The sequence below is a fragment of the Falco punctatus genome, assembly GCF_963210335.1.
Source record: "Falco punctatus genome assembly, chromosome: 2".
NCBI classification, from domain to species: domain Eukaryota; kingdom Metazoa; phylum Chordata; class Aves; order Falconiformes; family Falconidae; genus Falco; species Falco punctatus.
Window position 1 is genome coordinate 15,269,339 of NC_137581.1, and position 22,056 is coordinate 15,291,394.

The 22,056-nt window shown below is 38.2% G+C and overlaps 1 protein-coding gene across 4 annotated transcripts in view; it reads right to left on the minus strand.

The window, feature by feature from the left end:
* TRPC6 (transient receptor potential cation channel subfamily C member 6) overlaps positions 1-22,056 on the minus strand; it is a 123,119-nt gene that overhangs the window by 35,783 nt on the left and 65,280 nt on the right. For 3 of the 4 annotated variants that reach the window (XM_080376479.1, XM_080376476.1, XM_080376477.1), the window contains exons 2-5: positions 15,536-16,310; positions 6,624-6,809; positions 4,301-4,465; positions 1,519-1,732 (exon numbers count right to left, since the gene is read on the minus strand). In XM_080376479.1, coding sequence (XP_080232605.1) covers positions 1,519-1,732; positions 4,301-4,465; positions 6,624-6,809; positions 15,536-16,222 — 1,252 coding nt within the window. In that variant the 5' untranslated portion in view covers positions 16,223-16,310. Of the gene's footprint in view, positions 1-1,518; positions 1,733-4,300; positions 4,466-6,623; positions 6,810-15,535; positions 16,311-17,476; positions 17,495-22,056 lie in introns of those variants that run through there. The other variant, XM_080376478.1, reaches the window with a different exon arrangement.

The window sequence follows — 22,056 nt, forward strand, 5'->3', positions numbered from 1 at the left end:
CATATAGCAGTGGTAGAACTAATCACAGAACTCGTATTTTCTTATTTGCAGAATACTCTTGGTACCGTCTCTTTTACTGAAATTGCAAATATATGTGACAAATGAGCATGAAAGAATCAGACCTAATGCTTCTTCAGTAGGGCAAAGGTATCTGTTTGATTCCTAATTATCCTCCCTTAATAATAAAATATGAGTACAGTATTCATTTACGACATCCTTTTTATTGAGCAAATCATTTAATAAATTTTTAAGATAAAATTTATTAAATCATGAGCTACACTTCTAGCATTCTAAAGAGAGTTAAAAAACTGAACTGGAATAATGTTACTGGGGTTTATACTTATCAAATTGTCTGAAGGAACTTTTCATCATTTTCAGATAAGGACAATTATGATGTTAATTACAGTAATGAAATTCAATGCAATATCTGTATGCACTGAATCAATTTTTCATAAACAGTCTTATGCATGACACTGAAATAAAGAAAACCAGATTAAATTAGCAAAATAGAACTTCAAATTGGGAAATTATTATTTATTCCTGTATTATCAGATGAAAACATTGATATTTATAGAATATTCAGAAATCTAAGTGCCCTATTATTCCTATAATATACAATTATATCTTAATTTATAAACAGCTTTATGATGGAATAAATAAAGATTTTCCATGTCTTTTAAAGCTATAAGAATCAGCTGGTGTACAAATGGCTCCAATTTCAATCACAGAGAACTCCTAAAAGCAAAATATTTTAAATGCATAAACTCTTGAATGGAAACAGATTTACTTAGCTTGAACTTAACTCTCCCATATTATTGACTTAACTACCAACCAGAACACTGATCCTTAAAATATTTGGGCATCTAAACCCCATTGGACTAAATGCTATTGACTTGTAAATCGGAATCAGACAGCTAAAATATTGTTGAGGATCTGTGCTCAAGTTCTGATGCTGAATAGTACTGCATCACCAAATTGAATGGGTCAGCTCAGAGTAGTGTTCATAGTATTCATTTCACCCCTATGTAGGGATGGAACGATCTACCGCTGAATGTTCAGGGGTCTATATTCTTCTGTCAATAATACATTCAGCTACACACCATTAATTGTGCAGGCATACTTGCAAAATGAGAGAATTGTAACAGTAGGAGGCAATTGGACACAAAAATCTTAGCCCTTGGTGTAGAAATCTTTCCCCTTGGGAGCTGACACAGCCTGACTCAAAAAAATCCCATAAAACTGTTTGACACTTTCCAGTGATATTCATAAAACCGAACTAAGAACTAATTCATATTCAGATTTCACCCAAGTCCTCAACTGAATGTTTGTGATTAACTAGGCACATGTGAATCCTGCTGACATCCAATAAGAAACATGAGGCCAATGTGGGAATGCAGCCAGTTGAGTAAAATCCCTTTGTTGCAGTTTTTACACGTAACATGAAGAGCAAAGCATTAAATTGGGTCCAGCTTCACTGAAACCATAGCAAGACAAAGTTAATTGAAAATTACTCTTTACCTATTACCCAAGAAATAATGAGCATCTCCATCCATGAGAAACAGGATGTTTTCATCCTGAATAGCTGCTTTACATTGCCTGTTGTTTCATTAGGTCGGAGTTTGGTGCCATCAAATCTGTCAGCTGCATTCATGACAAGTAGACCAAGAAAAATGGTGAAAGAGGCTGCATGGGCTACAAACTTCATAAATGGTCCGCGCATTATCCTCCCCAGCTGTAACAGAGGTTATGAAACAGAAGGATATTGCATTGCTTTCTTCCAAAATAAAAATGTATAAAAAGAACAGTAACACAAGAAATATGTATTTCAATAACACACAGGTACAAACACTTGGAAAAAGTTGTATACTGTAATGCCATACTGACAGTCACCTTTTAAAGTTTCTACTTATTTGCTGTTTTCAGAGGGATATTCTACCTGTTTCACTGTATATGTATTTTTAACTCAATGTTTTGAAAAAATTCTATAATTATTTTGGGGCATCTATGTCTATTATAGGTAATCAAGAGAAAAAAATATTATAGCTGTTGAATGTCTTACATGCTAGTCATCCTTATGAGGCAGCAAAACAGTAAGATTTTGACACTTAACTAAAAGCATTAAATTATCACCAAAGTGGATTATGACTAAAGAATTCTGTTTCCTGACTGACGTGATACTTAATGTAGCACAGTTATCGTCCAGTTTTCTCAACTTTATTTTTTAAATAAAAAGTCATGAGGCCCCAAGAGGTTATGTTTATAGTTCTGTAGTGTCTTAATTCCTTCTTGACTCCTTTAAAGGAAATGTCCTCAACTCTGTCATGACTGAGAACAACTTTAAAATGGTTTAGTGCAACACTTAAAAACTCTACAAGTTCCATACAACTTCACATAAGGATGAATTTTTAGGAATTATTTATTTTTGAGAGTGCCTGTATTAATAGTAAAAGTTTTAGCTTGTTCACTTCATTGGCAGCTGCAGAAAAATACCTTTTTATTTTAGATTAAGACAATATCTGTATCTGACAAAAATTCCTTGACAAGAATTGAAAGCAAGTGTCACAGATCTCAGCTGAAACATATAATAATCTGTGATCTGGAAAAGGGAGGGGAAAGCAGAAAAATAAGTTACTGGTATTCATATTTTCACTACACTTGTTTCAATATTAAAGTCAGAATTTTCCTGTCCTTACAGTCAGCTTTTACAGAAACACAGAATAAGAGGATGCAGCCAAGGATGCGATGGTAAGGTCTCAAATACAGATAACATTAAGAAAACCAGACAAATTTAAAAAGAAGATACTATTAAAGGAACACTGTCAAGGTTAGCAGGCACAATACTTGATCTTGTTTCTCTTTTATATTTTGCAAACCCATAACATTCATTATGTTTCTCACCCAATGAAATTACTTTGTCTTTTATTAAATAAAATATTCCATCAGCTTCATGAGATGAACTTCAACAACCAATTATTTTGCATGAAGTACAAAGAGGACAGGTAATTGTCACGGGGAAAGATTTTATTTCAAGCTAGGAAGGAACAGTCATAAACCCACAAACAAACAATAAAGCAGAGTTAGAAAACGATAAAGTATCTTGAAGTGAAACCTTAAAGGATGTCCCTTGAACCTTGACTTTAAAAAGCTACTCTGAAATAGCTTTTACATCCAAAAAACCACTGAAAAAGGAGAATGACAAACAGATAATGTCACTGCTGTAGTTGAAAAAACAATTACTGAAGTATGTTGAATCCCAAGGTGTGTTTTAAGACAAAAGTATTCAGAAAAATCCTAAAAACTGTACAGAAAAGTGAAAATCATATAACTGATTTTTATTGTCCAGACTGAAAGAAATTAAAAATACGGCAAACAAAAAAAGGCCCACCTTTCTCCTCTCAGAGAACAATCAAAACAACCCACAAAGAACTCAGTCCTCTCTTTCAAACTTCCTCTTCCCCTGGAACTATTGTATTCACCACAGGATTCAATGTGCTAAAATCATGGATATTATACTACAATCTCTTGAATAATCCTTACAGGATCCCATTTGTTCCCTCTAACACACTCTCAAAGGAATTTTTCCATCAGTGTCCATTTAAATTGGACACAGATTGTAACACATCTTCAGTGGAAAGGCTTTCCATACTATATATCATCCAAAACAGATACATCGGTAGCACCCAAATCCAGACAGTGCATTATAAATGGATGCAGGGGAGGCTGCGTGACTGCTTAAAAAACCTCATGAAACATAACAAGTATTAGCATTGTCTTGACAAGCCAACACAGTTCACTTTGACTTCTACAAAACTGGTGATGATTGTTTAAATCTCTAGCATTCATGTTTCAGTGACTTTTAGCTATTAATTTTTAATCATCAAAAATAGAACTGCCTTTGAGGTAACTGGAACCAACCTACAGCCTGAACTTAGTTTAGCTCTGAATCAATGGGAAATGAGGATCCTCTGAATCTGCCTACTACGGCAACAACCAAATGAAGAATAGTTTGATTCATTGTTTCTAAAACACAGTTTCTACAAGGCAACTCTTGCTCAACCATTGTAATTTAATTTAATATACTTTGCATTTAACACAGTATTTATCTGTCTTAACTACAATTGTCAAAACATGCAATCTTGCAGCCGCTCCATTCTAACTCAGCTTTAAAATCACATATCGCTCAAGTATTATTTAAGCACGCCAGTAATTTACACTCATGCTTCATCTTTACCAGACAGGAATCTACATGCAGATGATACAGGAGTTAATAAAAGGTCATTACAAGATTCCAGGGACTGACCTTACTGCAAGGAGCAATCCAGTAAGCCATTGAAAGGAATGGCAGTCCTACTGCAACAGCAAGAACAACCAGAAACTTCACCGCCATGGTCTGCTGCCGTAAACCTGACAAATTCTCATACCAGATTGAGAGAAGTTGTTGCTGGCAGTTTGGATGTGCTACAAACTGTAACAAAGAAAAGGAGCACAAAAATAATATTGCTATCAGAATATCTTTTATTAAAATAACTGTGATATGAAACTCATTAACAAAGTTGGAATAGCAACAACTCAGCTTACATTAAAAGGAGCATTAACAAGGGTATAAGAAAATGGTTTTTGATGAGCATAATCTCCCATCATGCAGGCATGATATCAGCAACAATAGATTTTTTAACATAAAAAAACCTCTTATTTTATTGACACTGTGTGCCATCACAAATTATTATTTTCCATCCAAGGGTAATTAAAACACAAACTTTATTTGGGCAAACTCTACTTGTTTCCGACATTTATAATTTTCATGCTGCTACTTCAGAAATTCCAAAACTTTAGGTCTTTGTGTTCTGCAAAGGATGCTACATAGTCTTTAGTTATGAAACAAAGAATATGCCATACCATCACATGCTAACATGGAAAATACCATTTTTTTTTCAGCTGGCATAAGAAAATAGCTGTTACTGATGCAGGAAATCAGCTAAGGACTATTTATAACTTGGTTCTGGAATCTTTTGGACAAACTCCTCAAAACTGAGAAGTTTGGCCTATAACCCTCTTTTCTCTCAAAACCTCTGGAGAGTATAAGAAGCATCTCACAAAGGTAGATATTAATAAAGAGTGGATTCTTGTGCACTGTAAATTTAGAAGTCTAGACCTAGAAATACAAAATAAAATTTAACTGAATCTAGGTGCTCTTTTTATAGAATACTCCTCTATATTTAAAGGATGACTGGCTGAAGGTGCAAGAAATGCCTTTATTCAGGTAGGAGGAAGTGTTGAAAGAAAGTTCACATTCAAGGAGGGATTAAGACTCAGATACTATGAAGGACAAGATCAGCATGGCACCATCTCCTCAAAAGTTGGTTTAGCTTTCCTTAGTGACTGTAGCTTGCCAAGTGTTTTGCAGGTTTGTGTTCATATACTGGTAGGTGCTTTTCAGTCAAAATGGTTTTCTTCTTTTCTTCCCTTCATGAACACATACATACTCCTCACATATAAATGTTTTAGGTGTCCCCCAGAGATGTGAACTCAATTTCTGTAAAAAATCTGCAACTCTTCCCTGATAAATTAGATCTGTATGTATTAGACCTGTACATTCAGTCCAGACTGGATTTTTAAGAGTCCTGATTTTCTATTTATTTTTTTTTCTGCTGTTGTTGTTAAAATAAGGTTTATTTATTTATTTAGCTAGTTAGTTATATGTTTATTTTCCCAGTGTTGATCTGATCCATTTCATTATGTTGGAAAAGTTTTATCAAAGCTCTTGCTGCTCTGTCACCCTACTTTAGGGTAATCTGCTTGGGAAATATAGTACTGAGTTGTACCTTCTTGATCTTCAGTTGCACAAACTTCACCACACAAATCATTTCTTCCTGGTTTACAAACACATCACCCAGAACTTTACAACTTACATTATCCAAGAGAAGTTTTCTGGGTCTTGGTGCAGCTACTAACTCAACTGGTTTTGCTGAGCCCTTTTCAGATGCAGACCAGAGCATTAGGTAGTAGAAATGAAAGCATGCCAAAGAAGGGACAATAACTTCCGTATCTGACACTACCTGGAGCCTGCTGTTCTTCTCAGCTGAGAACCACAGTACTATTACTCCTAGATTGCATCTCTGATCCTCTATACAGACAAATACTTTTTTCTGTAAGACACGCGATTTCACTGTTTTCTCAACTTTCTGAGTAAGACAAAACAGCTTGACAAAAATGTGTATCAGCATTTGTTATCACGCAGTGCACGGGACTGCTGTGCTATCCTCTGGGTTTTATTAAATTTTAGGCTTTTCCAGGCTGCAGAAGTAATGCAAATTTCTTCCATCTTTTTTTTTTTTTTTTTTTTTAAATAGATTAAAACTAAACCCAAGTAAATAGCTACACATTTTGCATATAGCTACACATTTTTTAGAGCCATTTGCTCTCATACTCACTGTGACCAGTATACATGTTTCTTGTTTATACTGCAAGCTATCTGGGGCAAGGATTCTTTTGTTTGTAAAATACACTCTACAGAAGGGCCCAAATGTTCATTTAAATGTCATAGGCTACTAAAACATAAACATTTAATAACAGCACAATTTGATACCACTAGCATGACGTGTCTGATCAACATAATTGCTTACTTTTTTAACTTCATACTTAATGGCGAGTTTTAAGCGGCTAAGGCTGGGGCGACCATGTTCTCCATTATTATGGCTCATCTCTACATCACCATTCAAAATAGCTTCCACTTCTTCTGTATTTCTGCACAAATCAAGAAGTCCAACTACAAAATCCTTGCATTGCATAGACAATTTCTTGTAATCATTCTAGAAAAGAAAAGAAGAAAGAAGATAACTTGCTGTTTATACCTAACATGAGATAAATAGTTCTACATCCCAGCTACATGTCTATGAGCATCAATAGCTTGTTTGCATCTTGTTATGTATTTTTTTTCTGGTAGATTAACAGCACTTCGTTATCGGGCATGTGCTTCCCCTAAATGTTCGAAGACTAGGATTTGTCTCACATTATTAATTTTTACACCTGAATTACTTCTACAGACTTGCTTTAGAGCCAATTGGAAGTAAAAAAAACACTTTAAGAAATATTGTATGTCATATTTTAATGACTATTTCAAGTTGAGATGGATAGCATGGGAAATTTCTCTATTCACCGACTGTCACAGAGGTCTAGATAACTAGCTCAGATGTAGAACATTACACTGTAGAGATCTCAGTTGGACGAGTATCCTACAGAGAACACACCTAAACAACTTCCCAACTTTCTTGAGAATTACGTAAATATATTGAATTTTCTTAGGCTTGAATTAGTCTTGTAAATCTTATCTTTCTCATTTTTCAACATCTCTTTTAGCTTGCAAACATTAATTTGATTGCTCTTGTCCAGCAACAGCGTCAGCAATGCTACAGATAGTCTGGTGATATCACATCCCTAACTTCAACTCAGTGCTCTCTAGCTCGCATATCTCATGACAGACTTTGCTGTGTGAGCCAAAACGTTGCTCTACAGCTTCAAGTTCAGTTGTTTCAGCTACCAAATACCCTTCTCAGCCACTGTTTTGCAAAAGGCGTTAAGTCAAAACAGAAAAATATATTTTGATCACTACAATCCAGTTTGTTAACCACTCCTTACTTGCAGCTGTGTTTGGGTATTAAAAGATGAACATAGCTAGACAGGTAGGAAGTTAGATGGATAGAAATATAGATGTATATCTAAAGCTAAAAAATGTGTACATATAAATTGCCCCTGGCCTAGATCTTACAAGAGATTTATTCATACATGTGTCAACATGATCTCTGCTAATTTTAACATCTTAAAAAGATGAAATTACTGTAGAATTTTTCCCAAACAAAAGAATGAAAAAAATTCCCAACCACCCCACACCATACGGGACTGCTCATGTAGTCTCTATTTCATGTTACAGTGACACATTTCCCCCTCTTCTGGTCTGTTCTTCACAGCATTCCCCCTTCTCCCACTCTTAGTCTCTGTTTAGTCCCTTCTTTTTAATTACTTCCTTCATACTAACTGCCATCTAATGCACAGGCTGGAAAAGAAACCATTATTTTTAGTATACGTAATACCCTAATTTATTTGTTGAGGGTGTACTTTATGCATGTTTGTGGTTTATCACCCACAATACCAGTTTATTACTTGGTTATATTAAAGGATGGCATTTCATTTTACTTCGATGGATGCAAACACTCATAGACAAATAGTTATAGCAACTGTTGTATGCCTACATAAAACTGCTAGTGATTTATCTTTTTAATAATATAATGTAAGCAAGAGAGCTCAGATCTGTCATAAAAAGAAAAGAACTTTAATGTAATTTCTCTATAAAGACAACAGAGGCTAAATACTAAAACTATTTCATGACATGCTGTTTATTTTATCATTTGTTTTCCCTCTCAGAAGAGTAACAAGAGAGATTAACCAAAATCCTAACTTCTTGACCCTACAGAAAGACATTTTTTGAGAGTAATATATGACCTTCTGTTTGGCTTTCATTTTTGTAGCAGCAGTTCTGTATTCAGTTGTTATAATGCATAAATGTCTTCTTCAAAATGAAAGGAAAAGTAGCCATTTGCGATTCACAAAGGGAAAACATAGAGCCAACCTATCCACCCTTGCACAATTACACACCATGAACTGTTCCAAACTGATATCTGACCCTTGAACATCAAATGAAAGGAGTATTTTTCAATAAATTGAGGAACAAAATCATCTGGCCTTCATAAATAACTAGTACAAAATACTGTAATAGATTTGTAGTATATTGGTATGAGCATATTTTCTGGTAGGACATATGTATATACATGCACACTCACAGTTTTCATCAGTATTTTCCAGCTCTGGTGACTGAAACATGACACGGATTTTTCAAAAGAGTGTGTGAGGAGACCATCACTCCATGGTGGAATCCAATGGCTTAGGGTAGTCTCAAAGCAAAAACTCATATACAATAATTTACTCTAATGAAGAACATGCTTTTTTCTGAGCATAGTCCTGTTTACCAAAATGAATACTGAATGGGCACTTTTAAAAATAACCAGCTACCCTCATTCATATTTTGCAAAATTATCCCTTCTGAATTTAGGTTTGTACACAGTATCACAGTATATATTATCACCCAGTAAATTCATCCATAAACTCCATCATTTTATTTTCTCATTTGCAAATGCAGTAAAGCAGCTTCCCCTCCTTTGAAACACGGCCACAGCTGTCATCAGTGGTGGTAGCTGAAATGTCCTCAGCAGTCAGGTTACAGCAAACGAGCTTTGGGGAACGGAACAGAGCCCAGCATCACCACCTCCCTGCCAGCCATGGCACCGGATGGTTGTAAGACAGCAGAGTCAGCTGAAGGCAACGCACGTCCCTGCTCCAGTTTGCAGTTTGCTGTCTTGAGATGTATGAAGATTTTATCCTTTTGGGGAAGGTTATGGAGGACAGATGGGATGATAATGTCTTAAACTGCTACAGGAAGATTTGTCAGCATCTGAACAGAAGGCAAGTAGCTCTAGCCAGGCAACTTTTTTTCTAAGAAATCAAAAGTGTTAACTTGCAGAGATTACTGCACAGGCTGCCTTTTGCCCCTGGTCTCCTTGGTCCACTTAAATACGTAGCAACAGCAGAAGTGATTAATACACTCTTCTCGCTGAAGACATCTCAGTGTCTCTCTGTCACACATGGAAGTTCCCCCTCCCCCACAGTCTCACATGTCTCTTACCATTGAGCCAAGGGAACATGGTCATTTGTTTTGGCTTAAGTTATTTTTGAAAATTATCAAAGGCACGTAGATAACTCCATGATTTCTCCTTTACTGCAAAATGTAAAACTTAATGAACTAAAAAAACAGTCCTGGGAGACCTGAGAAGGTAGTTAGCAATTAAATTACAGTTGGAGGCTCTAAAAAGAATCAGCCCTTAATTCTGCAATAAAGCATGCATGTCATTTATTTTACTTATGTGGCAATGTTGGTTCAGGGCTCCTGAGCACACCAAGGATGAGGGGGCAGCATGGGCTGCTCCCACTCTTCAAAAGGAAGGTGATGATTTGGGGTGAGCTGTGGGGGATGAGGAACCAGGGGAACAAGACGCTGGTGACAGAGGAATGGCAGGAGGGGTGGGGGTGATAGTGGCTGCTGCTGAGAGGGGTCACCTGTCTTTTGTGGTAGGAGTAGCCACAGACTGTCTTGGTGTCCCAGGTAAGGCAGCAAGCAGGCCATGGTCACTGAAAACCTCAGCTGACCATGATTTGCCTTACCTCTGATCACGTAAGCGGGAGAGCAGAAGGGCATCACCACAGCCACTTCTCCCCAAAGAAAGGGGCTTTCTCCACGCAGCCTCCTGCGACCAGTCACAGGCTCCTGCTCCCCCCAGACTGTGCCTGGGATGAAAATGCTCTCAGGACACAGGCTGACACTGAACCCCACAGATGAGATGGAGCAGTGCTCCAGACCACATCCTGGCCCTGCTTAGTGAACCAAAAGCACGGATACTGCTGTATGAGGATTCAGGATTTCAGAGTGCCTTTTGAACGTAAGTGGGACCTAAATGTTAGATTTAGGCATCTTAGTAGGTGGATAAACACATTATTCCCTTTACAGAGTTGGTCCTTACTCCTTTAGTGCCTCATTTCTTTCTTCTAAAAGGTGATGCCTTTTCTTTAAGAGAGCTGACAGTATCTGTGATGAAGGCTGGAATCTGATCTCTGTAACGGCAGTCGTATAAATGAAAACTAACAGAAAATCAGACTTTGAGATGATAAATTGGATTTTACTTCTCATCAGAAAAGCAAACTCAGATGACCTTATTAGGGGTATTAATCTACAGCAAACAGTAACATATCTATGTTTAATTTAAAAATACATTTTCCACACCATCCCATTAAACAATAAAACAGTCTGTTGCCATTATAGCTGCAGTGGACTTTGTACTAAACGCAAATCTTATCCATTTTGAACAGCACTGGGCCACAGCTGTCCCTCTCAAAACTCCAGGCCACATCTCTGCAGAAAAACATTTGTCAAATATCACCTACATCCTTATGGACATAGTAAAGATATTAGCTCTAAGGTGGGCAAATTATTTAGATGACAGAAAATATGAGAACAATCCCCCAAAATAAAAATATTCTGTATAACATCAAACCTTGTAAAAGCTACACACTTATCCATGTCATAAAAAGGTAAATTAAATGGCATTCAGAGAAGATCTCAGAATTACTCAGGAAGCCTGAATTTGCTATTTGCTTGGTATATGCTCCTACACTGTGCTTGACACATCTGTCCAGTTAGTCTTCCTTCAGAAGTCATCTTCTACTTTTTTCTGGTTTTGCTCCTAATAAAGAATGATCCCCCAAAACACTTGTAAAAACAATACCTGCAATGAAACGCAGCAGGCACGTAATACTAGATGACGCTGCTGCAGAGGTTTGCAGCAAAGAAAGGAGTTTATTCCAGAGAATAGTGGTTTCCACTGATTATGGCATTTCCTATTCTGTGCAAATCACAGCTTCATGGTCACTGTTATCTCTGACATTAACTGATGGTGAAGACAGGAGAGGGAAGTAATTTTTAAGATAGTCACAGAAAAACCAGCATCACAGTTGAGCATTAGCCCTTTCTGTTGCCTCTGAGGAAGACGTGGGAATTATCTGTGCCACTGGCACACGCTAGGGAGCTGCTCTTCAACAATACCCCATTGTCACTATACAACAGGTGACTTTTAAAACAGCGTATTATCAGAAAGTTCAGTTTTCATTTAGCTAAGGTTTGAAACACTTTAAATGGCACAGACAAACCCTAGGTGGAGCTAAAGCTTTGCCATGTCCAGCTAATCTATGCACTAACAACATACTTGTTTTGATTACGCTAACACGTGTAACACATTTTTACAAAACCCACATCTTTATGCAGGGACTACACTGTCGAGATAATTGTGGCAAACTCCTGAAATAAAGTAAGGGTAATAATTTTTAAATAAATTGCTGCTAAATACAGGGATATGAGCTTGCAGGAGCACAAACAAGCCCAGATTCAGTGAAGATGTCAGCATCCATTTCCCGCAACTTGTACACACAACCTTTGTACTGCCTGCACTGAACCTAAGCCAGGTATTTCTCAGTCAATCCCCAGACTGTCCAAACACTGTAAATGTTATCACTTATTGATAGGGTAAATGTTAACTCTCATTAATGCATGTATAAATGTACTCCACGGTCTTTGATATTTATCCAGAACCACCACTTGATTTTAGTACCTACAAAAATGTTCCCAAAAGACCTTATGTTGGCAGCTGCCTGCTCCTTACGAAACGTGATGCAGTGGCTTTGCATGGGAAAGTTTTGGTAGCAGGGGAGCTACAGGGGTGGCTTCTGTGTGAAGGAAGGTGCCAGTAGCTTCGCCCATGTCCAGGCGGCTCTAAGATGGACCCACTGCTGGCCAAGGCTGAGCCCACCAGCAACGGTGGTAGCACCTCTGGGATAGCATATTAAGAAGGAAAAAAAAACATCTGCACCGGTGAGAGGGAGAAGTGAGAATATGTGAGAGCAACAATTCTGCAGACACCCAGGTCAGCGCAGAAGGAGGTGGAGGAGGTGCTCCAGGTGCTGGAACAGAGAATCCCCTTGAAATCTGTGAAGACCATGGTGAGGCAGGTTGTCCTCCTGCAGCACATGAAGGTTAACAGTGGAGCAGATCCCCACCTGCAGCCCATGGAGGACCCTATGCCAGAGCAAGTGGGTGCCCAAAGGAGGCTGTGACCTGAAGGAAGTCTGTCCTGAAGCAGGTTTGCTGGCAGGACTTGTGGACCCATGAAGAGAGAAGCACACACTGAAACAAGTTTACTGGCAGGACTTGTGACCCCACAGAGGACCCACACTGGAGCAGTTTGTTCCAGAAGGACTGCAGCCTGTGGGAAGGCCTCATGTCGGAGAAGTTCAAGGAGAACTGTCTCCCATGGGAGGGACCCCACGCTGGAGCAGGGGAAGAGTGTGAAGAGGAAGGAGCAGCAGAGACAATGTGTGATGAACTGACCACAACCTCCATGCCCCGATCCCCTGTGCTGCTCAGCAGGAGGACATAGAGAAACTGGGAATCAAAAGCCCAAGAAGAAGGGAGGGGGGGGGGGGGGGGGAAGGGGGTTTTTTTCTGATTTTCATGGTAATAAATTAAACTAATTTTCCCCAACCTAAGTCTGTTTTGCTTGTGACATAATTTCTGAGTGATGTCCCCATCCTAATCTTGACCCACAAGCCTTTTGTTATATTGTCTCTTCCCTGTCTGCTTGAGGAGGGCAGTGACAGAGTGGCTTTGGTGGGCACCTGGCATTCAGCCAGGGTCAAACCACCACAGGGAGAGTTAAATTTCCATGTTGCCTTGTGTTCCTGCTTGTCATTGTTTCTATTCACCTTCACTCTACTCTAAAGAACACATACATCCCCAGCAGAGCTTGGCTGACAAACAGCAAGCAATATGGAGCTGCTCTGTCTCTTGTCAAGCCTCCTGTTTTTGCTGATGGACAGTACCTCCAAAACTCTGTTGCAACTCTTTATACAGTACTATGCTGGAAGTGGAGCTCTAATGTTAGAGAAGGCAACTGAGACAAGAGGAGCTACCAAACCAAGTCACTCTGGTAGGAGCTCATGGCACTTCAGGGCAGCCTGCAGAAGCTCGTGATCTGAACCAGCCCACCCCTTCTCATCCCTGTGCTCCATTCCCTGCTCTAGTGGCATCAGGAACAAATACTGCACTACCAGTTCATCTCATGGATTGTGTACTGCAGCATACATTTGAAGGACACTTCTTGCTGATGATGCAGATTATGATTTTATTTATCTTTATAATAATCTTAGCTTGTGTCGCTCCAACTGTGGTAAACTGAGCTACAGAGTCCCTACAAATCAGATATGCTATTTATCTCAACATAGCTGTGAACTTAACAGGCTGCATTGATGGTGTATGAAAAATGTTTTTCTGTTCTGTTCTAATTTTACTCCCCTTTGAGTTAATCAAGTCCTTTTGTTCAGATCTTCAGCAGCTGCTAAAGAGAAAGAAAAAACAGTATGTGGTTTAAATACTCTTCTCTGAATTTTACATGAAAGTAGTGGATGAAATCACAGTCCACTGAGGTCCTAGTAGAAAACTAGGGAATACATGGGGAAAACATTCATTCTCTGCTTTAAGATGAAATGCTCTTCCCAGAATTTCATCTTATTGATAAAAAGTAAAAATTATCCTCTGCTCCTATGCCAGCTGTTTAGCTGCTTTTTCTAAGATCCTTTTGCACATTCCTGCTCCTTTTCCCTCTCCAAGAAATATTTCAGCTTCTTACAACAGATTGGTGCCACAAAGATACACCTATGAGCAGAAGTCAAGAGTAATTGCTTCAGAACTGCAGCATCTCAGCTGAGGCTGGCTGAGCAGAGACGGGTTCATGGCCTTGCGAACTATGCCACTGCTAAGAAAATTAACATTAAATAATGGTCATGGCAACTTCAAACTCTTCCTAACACAATGTTGGAAATTATTCTATTACTGCTTTGGAGGGGTTTGATTTCCTGTTAGTGAAGTCTATCTGTCTTGCTCTGTCACAGTAGTATCATATACCAGCACCTGCTTTCAACAGGGTCCCATAAGGTAAACCCTGTCCAAGGGACTTTAGCTAATCTAAGTCATAATTAACACTGCCAATGTTTGCACAAGGCCTGAGTTTGCATTTACTGAGAGAAAAAAGCTTACATTCTGACTGTCTTAACACAAATAAACTGTGGTAAATAATTGTGTAGGTTGTGCACTATGGTACCTACATAACAACAACAAAATAAAAATAATAAAAAAAAAACCAAAAAACCCAAAGAACACCCACACTTCAAGAATCTAAGTGATCTAAGTGGCCTGCAATCTCTGAGTCTCAACTATTTTTTTTTTCCAAATCATGCATTTTTGAAACATTAACATTCTATAGAACACGGAAAAGGTCTTAAACTTCACGGAGTTGACATATTAATAAGTACAAGTAAGTAAAAACCATTAAGAGATTAGTAGAAATATCAGAGAACAGCAGCATATTAAGAAAGGAAGAGGAGGACATTATTTAGAGTCCCTTTTGTCAATAAGTGCAAAACATTGCAAGGAGTGCAGAAGTTTTCAGTCCAACTATGAGAAAATGAGAATGCATGAGGGTTTAATAGAATTGTGCAATTTGTTTTGCATGACCATTCCTCCTTTCCCTGTCCTAAGCCAGCTTCACCCCTAGGTTTGAAGGGCCTCCTTTACTATCCTACCTGATAGGAAGTGGAAGATGAGTTCACTGGCACATTCTACATAAGCAGCCTGAATTACAATCAGCATAGAGCAATTAGACATTCCCAAAGATTTAAATCTTCCATTCATTAAACAGCTACATATTTGCCCATGTTATCCTGCTCATTTATGAAGATGATCTTCTACTGCTTAGCGAATGGGAGAAAGACCTTTGACTGAACTTTGCAATCCTGTGTCTGTCAGAATCGTTATCCCTCTACTCACCTTAAACTCTTTTTCAATGTTGGCAAGCACAGCCAGCTCATTGCTGAGCTCTAAGGCAGTCATTACAGGGTCTTCACTGGACAAAGACAGATAAGCAGGGCTGGCCAGACCTTTGTAGGCATTGATTCTGGATCTAGAGTGGCTGAAAGAGTCATGCTTTTGTTTCTGACTGCATTCACTGCACTTGCAGAAATAGTCATGGGGCCTATCAATCCGAGCTCCTTTTCTCAGCAGAGTGTGGACAATCTCATACTCATGGCAGTGAGCGGCCAAAATGATCGGTGTAACATCGTGGGAAAACCGAGTGCCATCTTCATCGTATGCATAGAAGTCATCGTGCTGGAGCTCTGACTGGCTGGGACTCAGTGCAAGCCTCTTGCCTTCAGCAAATGCGGGATGGTTTAGAATGGCTTCCACTATCCGAACATAACCTTTGCTAATAGCCAAAAGCAAGGCATCCCCAACCCGAGACAGGTTCTCTTTCTTCAGCAGAAGTTCTGTGATTTCCAGGTGCTCATTGGCAACTGCCAGCTGCAAGGCATTCTGCCCCATATAGTCTACACAGTTCACATTGAGGGAGGGACATTCTTCCAGCATTTTGCGAATCACTGGAATATTTCCATATTCTGCTGCATCCAAAAAGCGCTCCTCCTCAAGAGAAAGACTTGTTGAGTGGTCATTAAACATATATGCTGGCCCTCGACTGGCCTGCCTCCTCCCCTTCTCCCGAAGAATGGTCTGTCGTCGTAGTGCTAGTCTGTTCTCGTTGCCTCGGCTGTGTGAAAATAGAGAAATTATTCGTTCTGGTTTATGCGAGGGCATACCCACTTAAAATAAAAGATTAATAAAAGTATTTTAACAATGTATCTGCTGCATATTTTTAAAGCAGAAGGGAGACCAGAAACCCTGACGTTGACGCACTGTGTAACCACTGTCACTACAAAGCCCTAGAATCAGTAGCCGGTTACATTTTACTTCAACAAGAAGAAAAACCCCTAGTCAATCAGCATTTAAGACTACACTTTTTTCCCTACTTTGTCCTCCACAGCTTCTGCATAATTTTTAGTGAAGTTGGACTGTGCTTCATGTTACACAGGTAGAATAATGGCTTTGAAGGTATGGTTCTTTCTCAGGTTTACACAGAAACCCCTCTCTGCTTTTCCAGCGCTCTTTTATCTCAACTTATCATCATCATTTGGTATGTCACACATCCCTCTGGTATGTTCGGTCATTTCACAGAAAAAGTGCTTCCTATTGCAATCTAGAAAAGAAGAAAGCATTATAACACTTTTACATGCTAAGATTTCACTTTCTGGTTACAAGACTATTTCCAACAGAAAACATTCAGCTAAGTTTGAGAACTGCTTCAAGAACTAAACTACATTTTCTCTGGATGAATGTATTACTTTCTGACACTTCTGTTAGATCTGGCAGGTATTTTGAATGACCAACGGAACAGCTGGGTATCAAAAAAAAAAAAAAAAAAGAACTCAGATCTCAAGTTCATTGTTTAAATATATATTTTAAATACAAAGAGGACCTGGAGAACAGCGATGACATGCAGTGACTGCCACAGTCCAGAGACAGCCAGTATCAACAGCCCATGTCTGCTGAGCTGACAGGAGGCATTCCAGTGATACCACACAAGCCTAGCTGCCCTCAGGTGGCCCTTCTGAAAGCCACCATCCCTTCAGGATGCCATTCATCCATAGCTGTTTAGTTGGTCTATGTTGGTGCTAAGTCACAGATCAGAGTGAAAAGTCAACATGTGAAAGGAGTCAGCAGTCACGGGGTGAGGGATGAGGGGCTGCACAGGGCAGCAGGGCACACAGACATGGAAACTCCCTAAATTCCCTTCTGCCTCAGAAAAGCAGGCAGGCTGACTTCACTCGCTCCTGTTATTCCTCGTCCCATCACTACTTCAGCTACTTTCTAACTTACATTTTGGATCAGTCTTCCGTCTTCTCTGCTGATGTTTTTCTGACATCTGTAATTGAATACTCAGTCATAAATTGAATCAGTACAATCGACTACATTGTATGACATCTGTTGGTCCCCATCTGCACCATCCTTTTCATTATTAGAGTTCATAACCTTGATATCTTTTTTATCCCTCCACTCATTGGCTTGCCAACAAATCCTGCCAATTCTTGTTTCATGATAGCTCTGAAATGTTGTCCATTTTTCTACTTCTACTACTCAGCCATTCCTTACCTCTTATATTAATTTTTAATTACTCAAAATTATTCAATTAGTAAAACATGAAGTGAACCATAGAAGCTAAGTTTGCTGAGGAATGCTACAAAATATGCTACATTCTCTTTAACAGTAAGAAAATCTAATTCATGACTATTGTTTCAGTAAACTAAGATCCCAATTCTCAATAGAAATTCAACTGCAAATAATTTTCTCTCCTAGAATTACTCTGCTAAATGACAAAATATTCACTACTTCATCTTATTTTCTTTTTGAATGGCAGCTTAATGCTTCTTTACATACCTATGCTCAAATACACTTCACGATTTTCAGTATTTCCCACAAAATAACCACAAGCAATATTTTATTCATTAAATACTTACTAATGAATATGAATCTGAGTATTTAAATGACAGTAAAAAACTTTGTGACTCAAAACGGCTTCACAAAAGGTAACATTACAACATATTATTTCTTCTATATTGTTTATATTTAACTTTAGTATAAATTTGTTTTTTGCCTCCTGCCTTCTCAGTTCCAGAGATATAGTCCTCTACAACACTGGAAATGCTTCAAATTGCCAAAGTCTTAGAACTAAAAAGACAAATTTTTTGCAAGATAATCACATGTATGGAATGTGGAATATATCAAAATTGACAACTGTACCATTGTTCAACGTGCAAACAGTACTAATACCATGCTACAATAGCAAGTTTACAACCTTAGCTCAGACTGTCTCCCATTTCATGATATGGAATAAAGTTAGATCCTACCATCTCCTGCTCCTCAAGATTATCTACAAAGGTTGTCTCAGTTACTGTGAGTTCAAAGCATACGATAGAGCATGGATATATGCTAATGACCTATAGGAGGTGAATATGCTAAATGTCTGGTTCAAATTTTTCTATGCATATTTCCAGGTATTTCAAAATAAAAATATATTTTTGAAAAGACAGTCTTTGGAAAGGTTTCATAGAAAACATCAAAACTGCAAATGAAGAAGTTACTGGCATTAGTGCAATACTGGTGTCAAAAACGGAGATTCACTAAATAGAAGCCACTCTTTTGATGTATCTACAAGTGCTCCCTGGAAACGTGTGCTAAACTGGAACAGGGATGAAATGGTAGAATGGAGAGATCACAGTAGGGAAAGCAGATGCCAGGCTACCCAGTTTTGAAAATTACACCTTAAAGGACTGTAACATGGTTCTGAAAAGTTTCTTCAAACATGGAATGTTTGTGTATTGGTAAGGTGAAAATCAACTGGGAGACAGGAAAGAGAAGGAAGGTAAAGACAAGATGGGGAGGGGTGGGGAATGAGAAATAAAAGAATGTAAGGGGAAACACAGCAGGTTTTAAAATTTATGCACTGAATAACTCTTACGAGATGACCATAGCAAGACCACAGGGAAACAGCTTCCCTAACTTCCAGAACAGAGTTAGTTCTCAAAAAATAAAGGACTTAAATATCCCAATTAATTTAATCCTACAGCAAGGGCTTTAATCCGGCTATATGTTTTTGTAAGCTTTATAGCTTCCTGGAAAAAAGCACCTCAGTGTAAGAATAATAAAATTTTGAGAAAAAAATTGTTTAGTTGACACTGATTCACTGATCAGAACTGATTTTCATTCACCATTGCCTTTGGATATCCAAACTGTGCAATGCTTGGAAAAAAAAACCCACATTTTTAAAGGAAAATGAACTAGAGCTGAAGTAGAAACAGAATAGTGTAGTTACATGTCTTGTACATGTATATTTCTACCAAATTTAATTAAACGTGCTTTGGTTTTAGAGCTTAAATGATAAAAATTAAAGTTTCGCTAATGTAAAAAAATATAAAAATGGGTGCAAACACTTTGTACTGATTTTAAGACTTTCTAAAAATGTGATGTCAGAGGCAATTCACAATTCTGTGAACTCCTATGTTTCTTAGGAGATATTTAGAAAGACAAGTGTATCTGGGTTGGACAGTTGTCAGTAAGATATATAAATGTTCTCCTACACCTTTATCGAATGATCATTTTGTTTCTTTGATGCATACTGCTTTGCACTTTTTCTATTTTATAGTTGAATGTATAAATGGAATAACCTAATAAATCACCATAGGAGGCAGCCCAAGACAAGTAGGAAGAATAAAGCATGATTTGGTCAAAAACAGCATTTGCAGATGAAATACAGATAAGAAAGGTGGCATTTAAAGCAATTACTTTAAAAAGGAATACTTTTGAGGTGTTTTTTTCAGTTTAGAAAAATAGAGAAAGCTTACAAGATTCAACACATATATACAGGAAAACTAGGACAAATACAGAATAAGAGCATATAGCTTTTTTCTGAGCTACTGTTCCACAATTCATAGGATTTGTATTTACTACTAATAAAAAAGTTTGCTTTCAAAATGAATTTACACATAGAACTAAATATTGCCATTCTGGCATTTAAATATTTTGTGTTGTTTGAAAGAAATGTTTCTCTACTAAGAATGTGTAAAAACCGACTTACTACAAAACATCAAATAACTAATTATTATATGTAGTAGTTACATGTAGATATAACTGCCCTCGCATAATTTAGATTGCTTTGATATTATATAGTCAACCTCTTATTTGACTTATATTTGACTTATGTTTCATTTTCCTTCTTTCACAGTAGAAGCTACAACGCTACTGGGATTGCGCAGGGCTCAGCAAGTCTGGATAGCAAAAGGTGAAAACATCCTCCTCTATCTCAGAAGCCACTGTGCGATTTAGTTCTTGACTTGAATAAACTGTTACAATCAGATTTTCTTTTACAATCAGTTACAACCAGTTACAATCAGTTTCTCTTCAATCTTTTGACGTCAAATGTAAGCATCATCACAGTAACGATATGTAAGTTTTATTATTCAAATGAATGGTACTTCTTTTCAGCGTTTGCTATGGCATCAGAGTACAACTCCAATGGAAATGTAATAGCAGGACATGTTCTATAGCAGGTTAATCACATCACGCAAGTTCTGGTCCCCAGCCCAATTAATCAAATTATAGCAAAAAATTCTATTATATCCTGATCAATTCTGAAACGATGCAGTATTAAGCCTCTTCCACAGAGGCTTTATTCTGCTCAATAAAAGCCATTAGAGATGCTAGTGTTTTCTCAGTGTGAGTTTTGCAGCTGACTCAACTGGCAGCAGCAGCAGGCAATAAGTAACCAGTGTCTATCATGTATGATCTTTAATCTACTTCCTACACTTAGCAAGGAAAGGCTTTGAAAGATTTGAATTAACACAAGCATACGTCAGCGTAACAACCGCTACAATTGTCCTTATCTGTACTTCTGCTCTCACCATGGCTACTGCAGTTTCCCTCTCCCACTTCAGACTTCAAGATGTGATGACCATCCTCCAACAAAAGTCACTCTGTAATCTCTCACCTTAGACATCCCCAGAGCACCCATGTTCCCTCTACCTTATTTTACCTCAACTAATTCTAAAGACCCAAACCAACATGTTTTAAGAAATACTTGTTGTTTTGCTCCAACTGGTATCATGGGTCTGTCTCCCTCAATCCTTATTCCATCAGTGTCTCTCCCATTCTTTGTCTGTGCTACCTAATCCCCACACCTGCTGAACTCATAACAACACGCTACTGGTTATTCCTGGCCTCCTGATGCTCACTTTTAGCAGAAACATGGAGACCACGCAAAGATGGTGTTAGGAAAGCTAAAGTTCAGCTGGAGTTAAAAGTAGCAAAGGATGTGAAGACCAGCAGAAACTGTCTTTTAAAAGTACACCAGAAGCAAAAGGAAAACTAAGGAAATTCATATGGACCCACTGTTCAACAGATTGGTGGACCCGGTGACCATGGACACAGGTGAGACTGATGTACTCAAGGCTTTCTTTCCCTCAGTTTTCACCAGTAAGGTCTGTGCCCAGACCTCAAAAGTCCCCAGCAGAGTGAAGCATTATCTGCATTCAAGGCAGACTGACCTGGGCTGCAATTAAGCCAAACAGACACAGAATCCTGAAATCTTGCATCCAAGGGTACAGAGGGAGCTGGCAGATGTCATTGCAAGGCTCTCTATCACCTTTTAAAAAGCATAGCGATCAGGAGAATTTTTACTTGCAGGAAACAGTTTTCCGAATTTTTAGCTCTGGTTTAGCACTAGGTTCTCAGTTTTTAATAAAGTAATCATTGAACTGCAGTAGAACAGTCATCTGAAATGCAGAAACCATCCCATTGATCAGCATGCTGGAAAATTCCCTATCTTGAACTACTTTCTTCATGATCTGTGCAGCAATAATTAACTGCTAATAATTTATACTGAAGTTACTTGAACAGGCAATAAA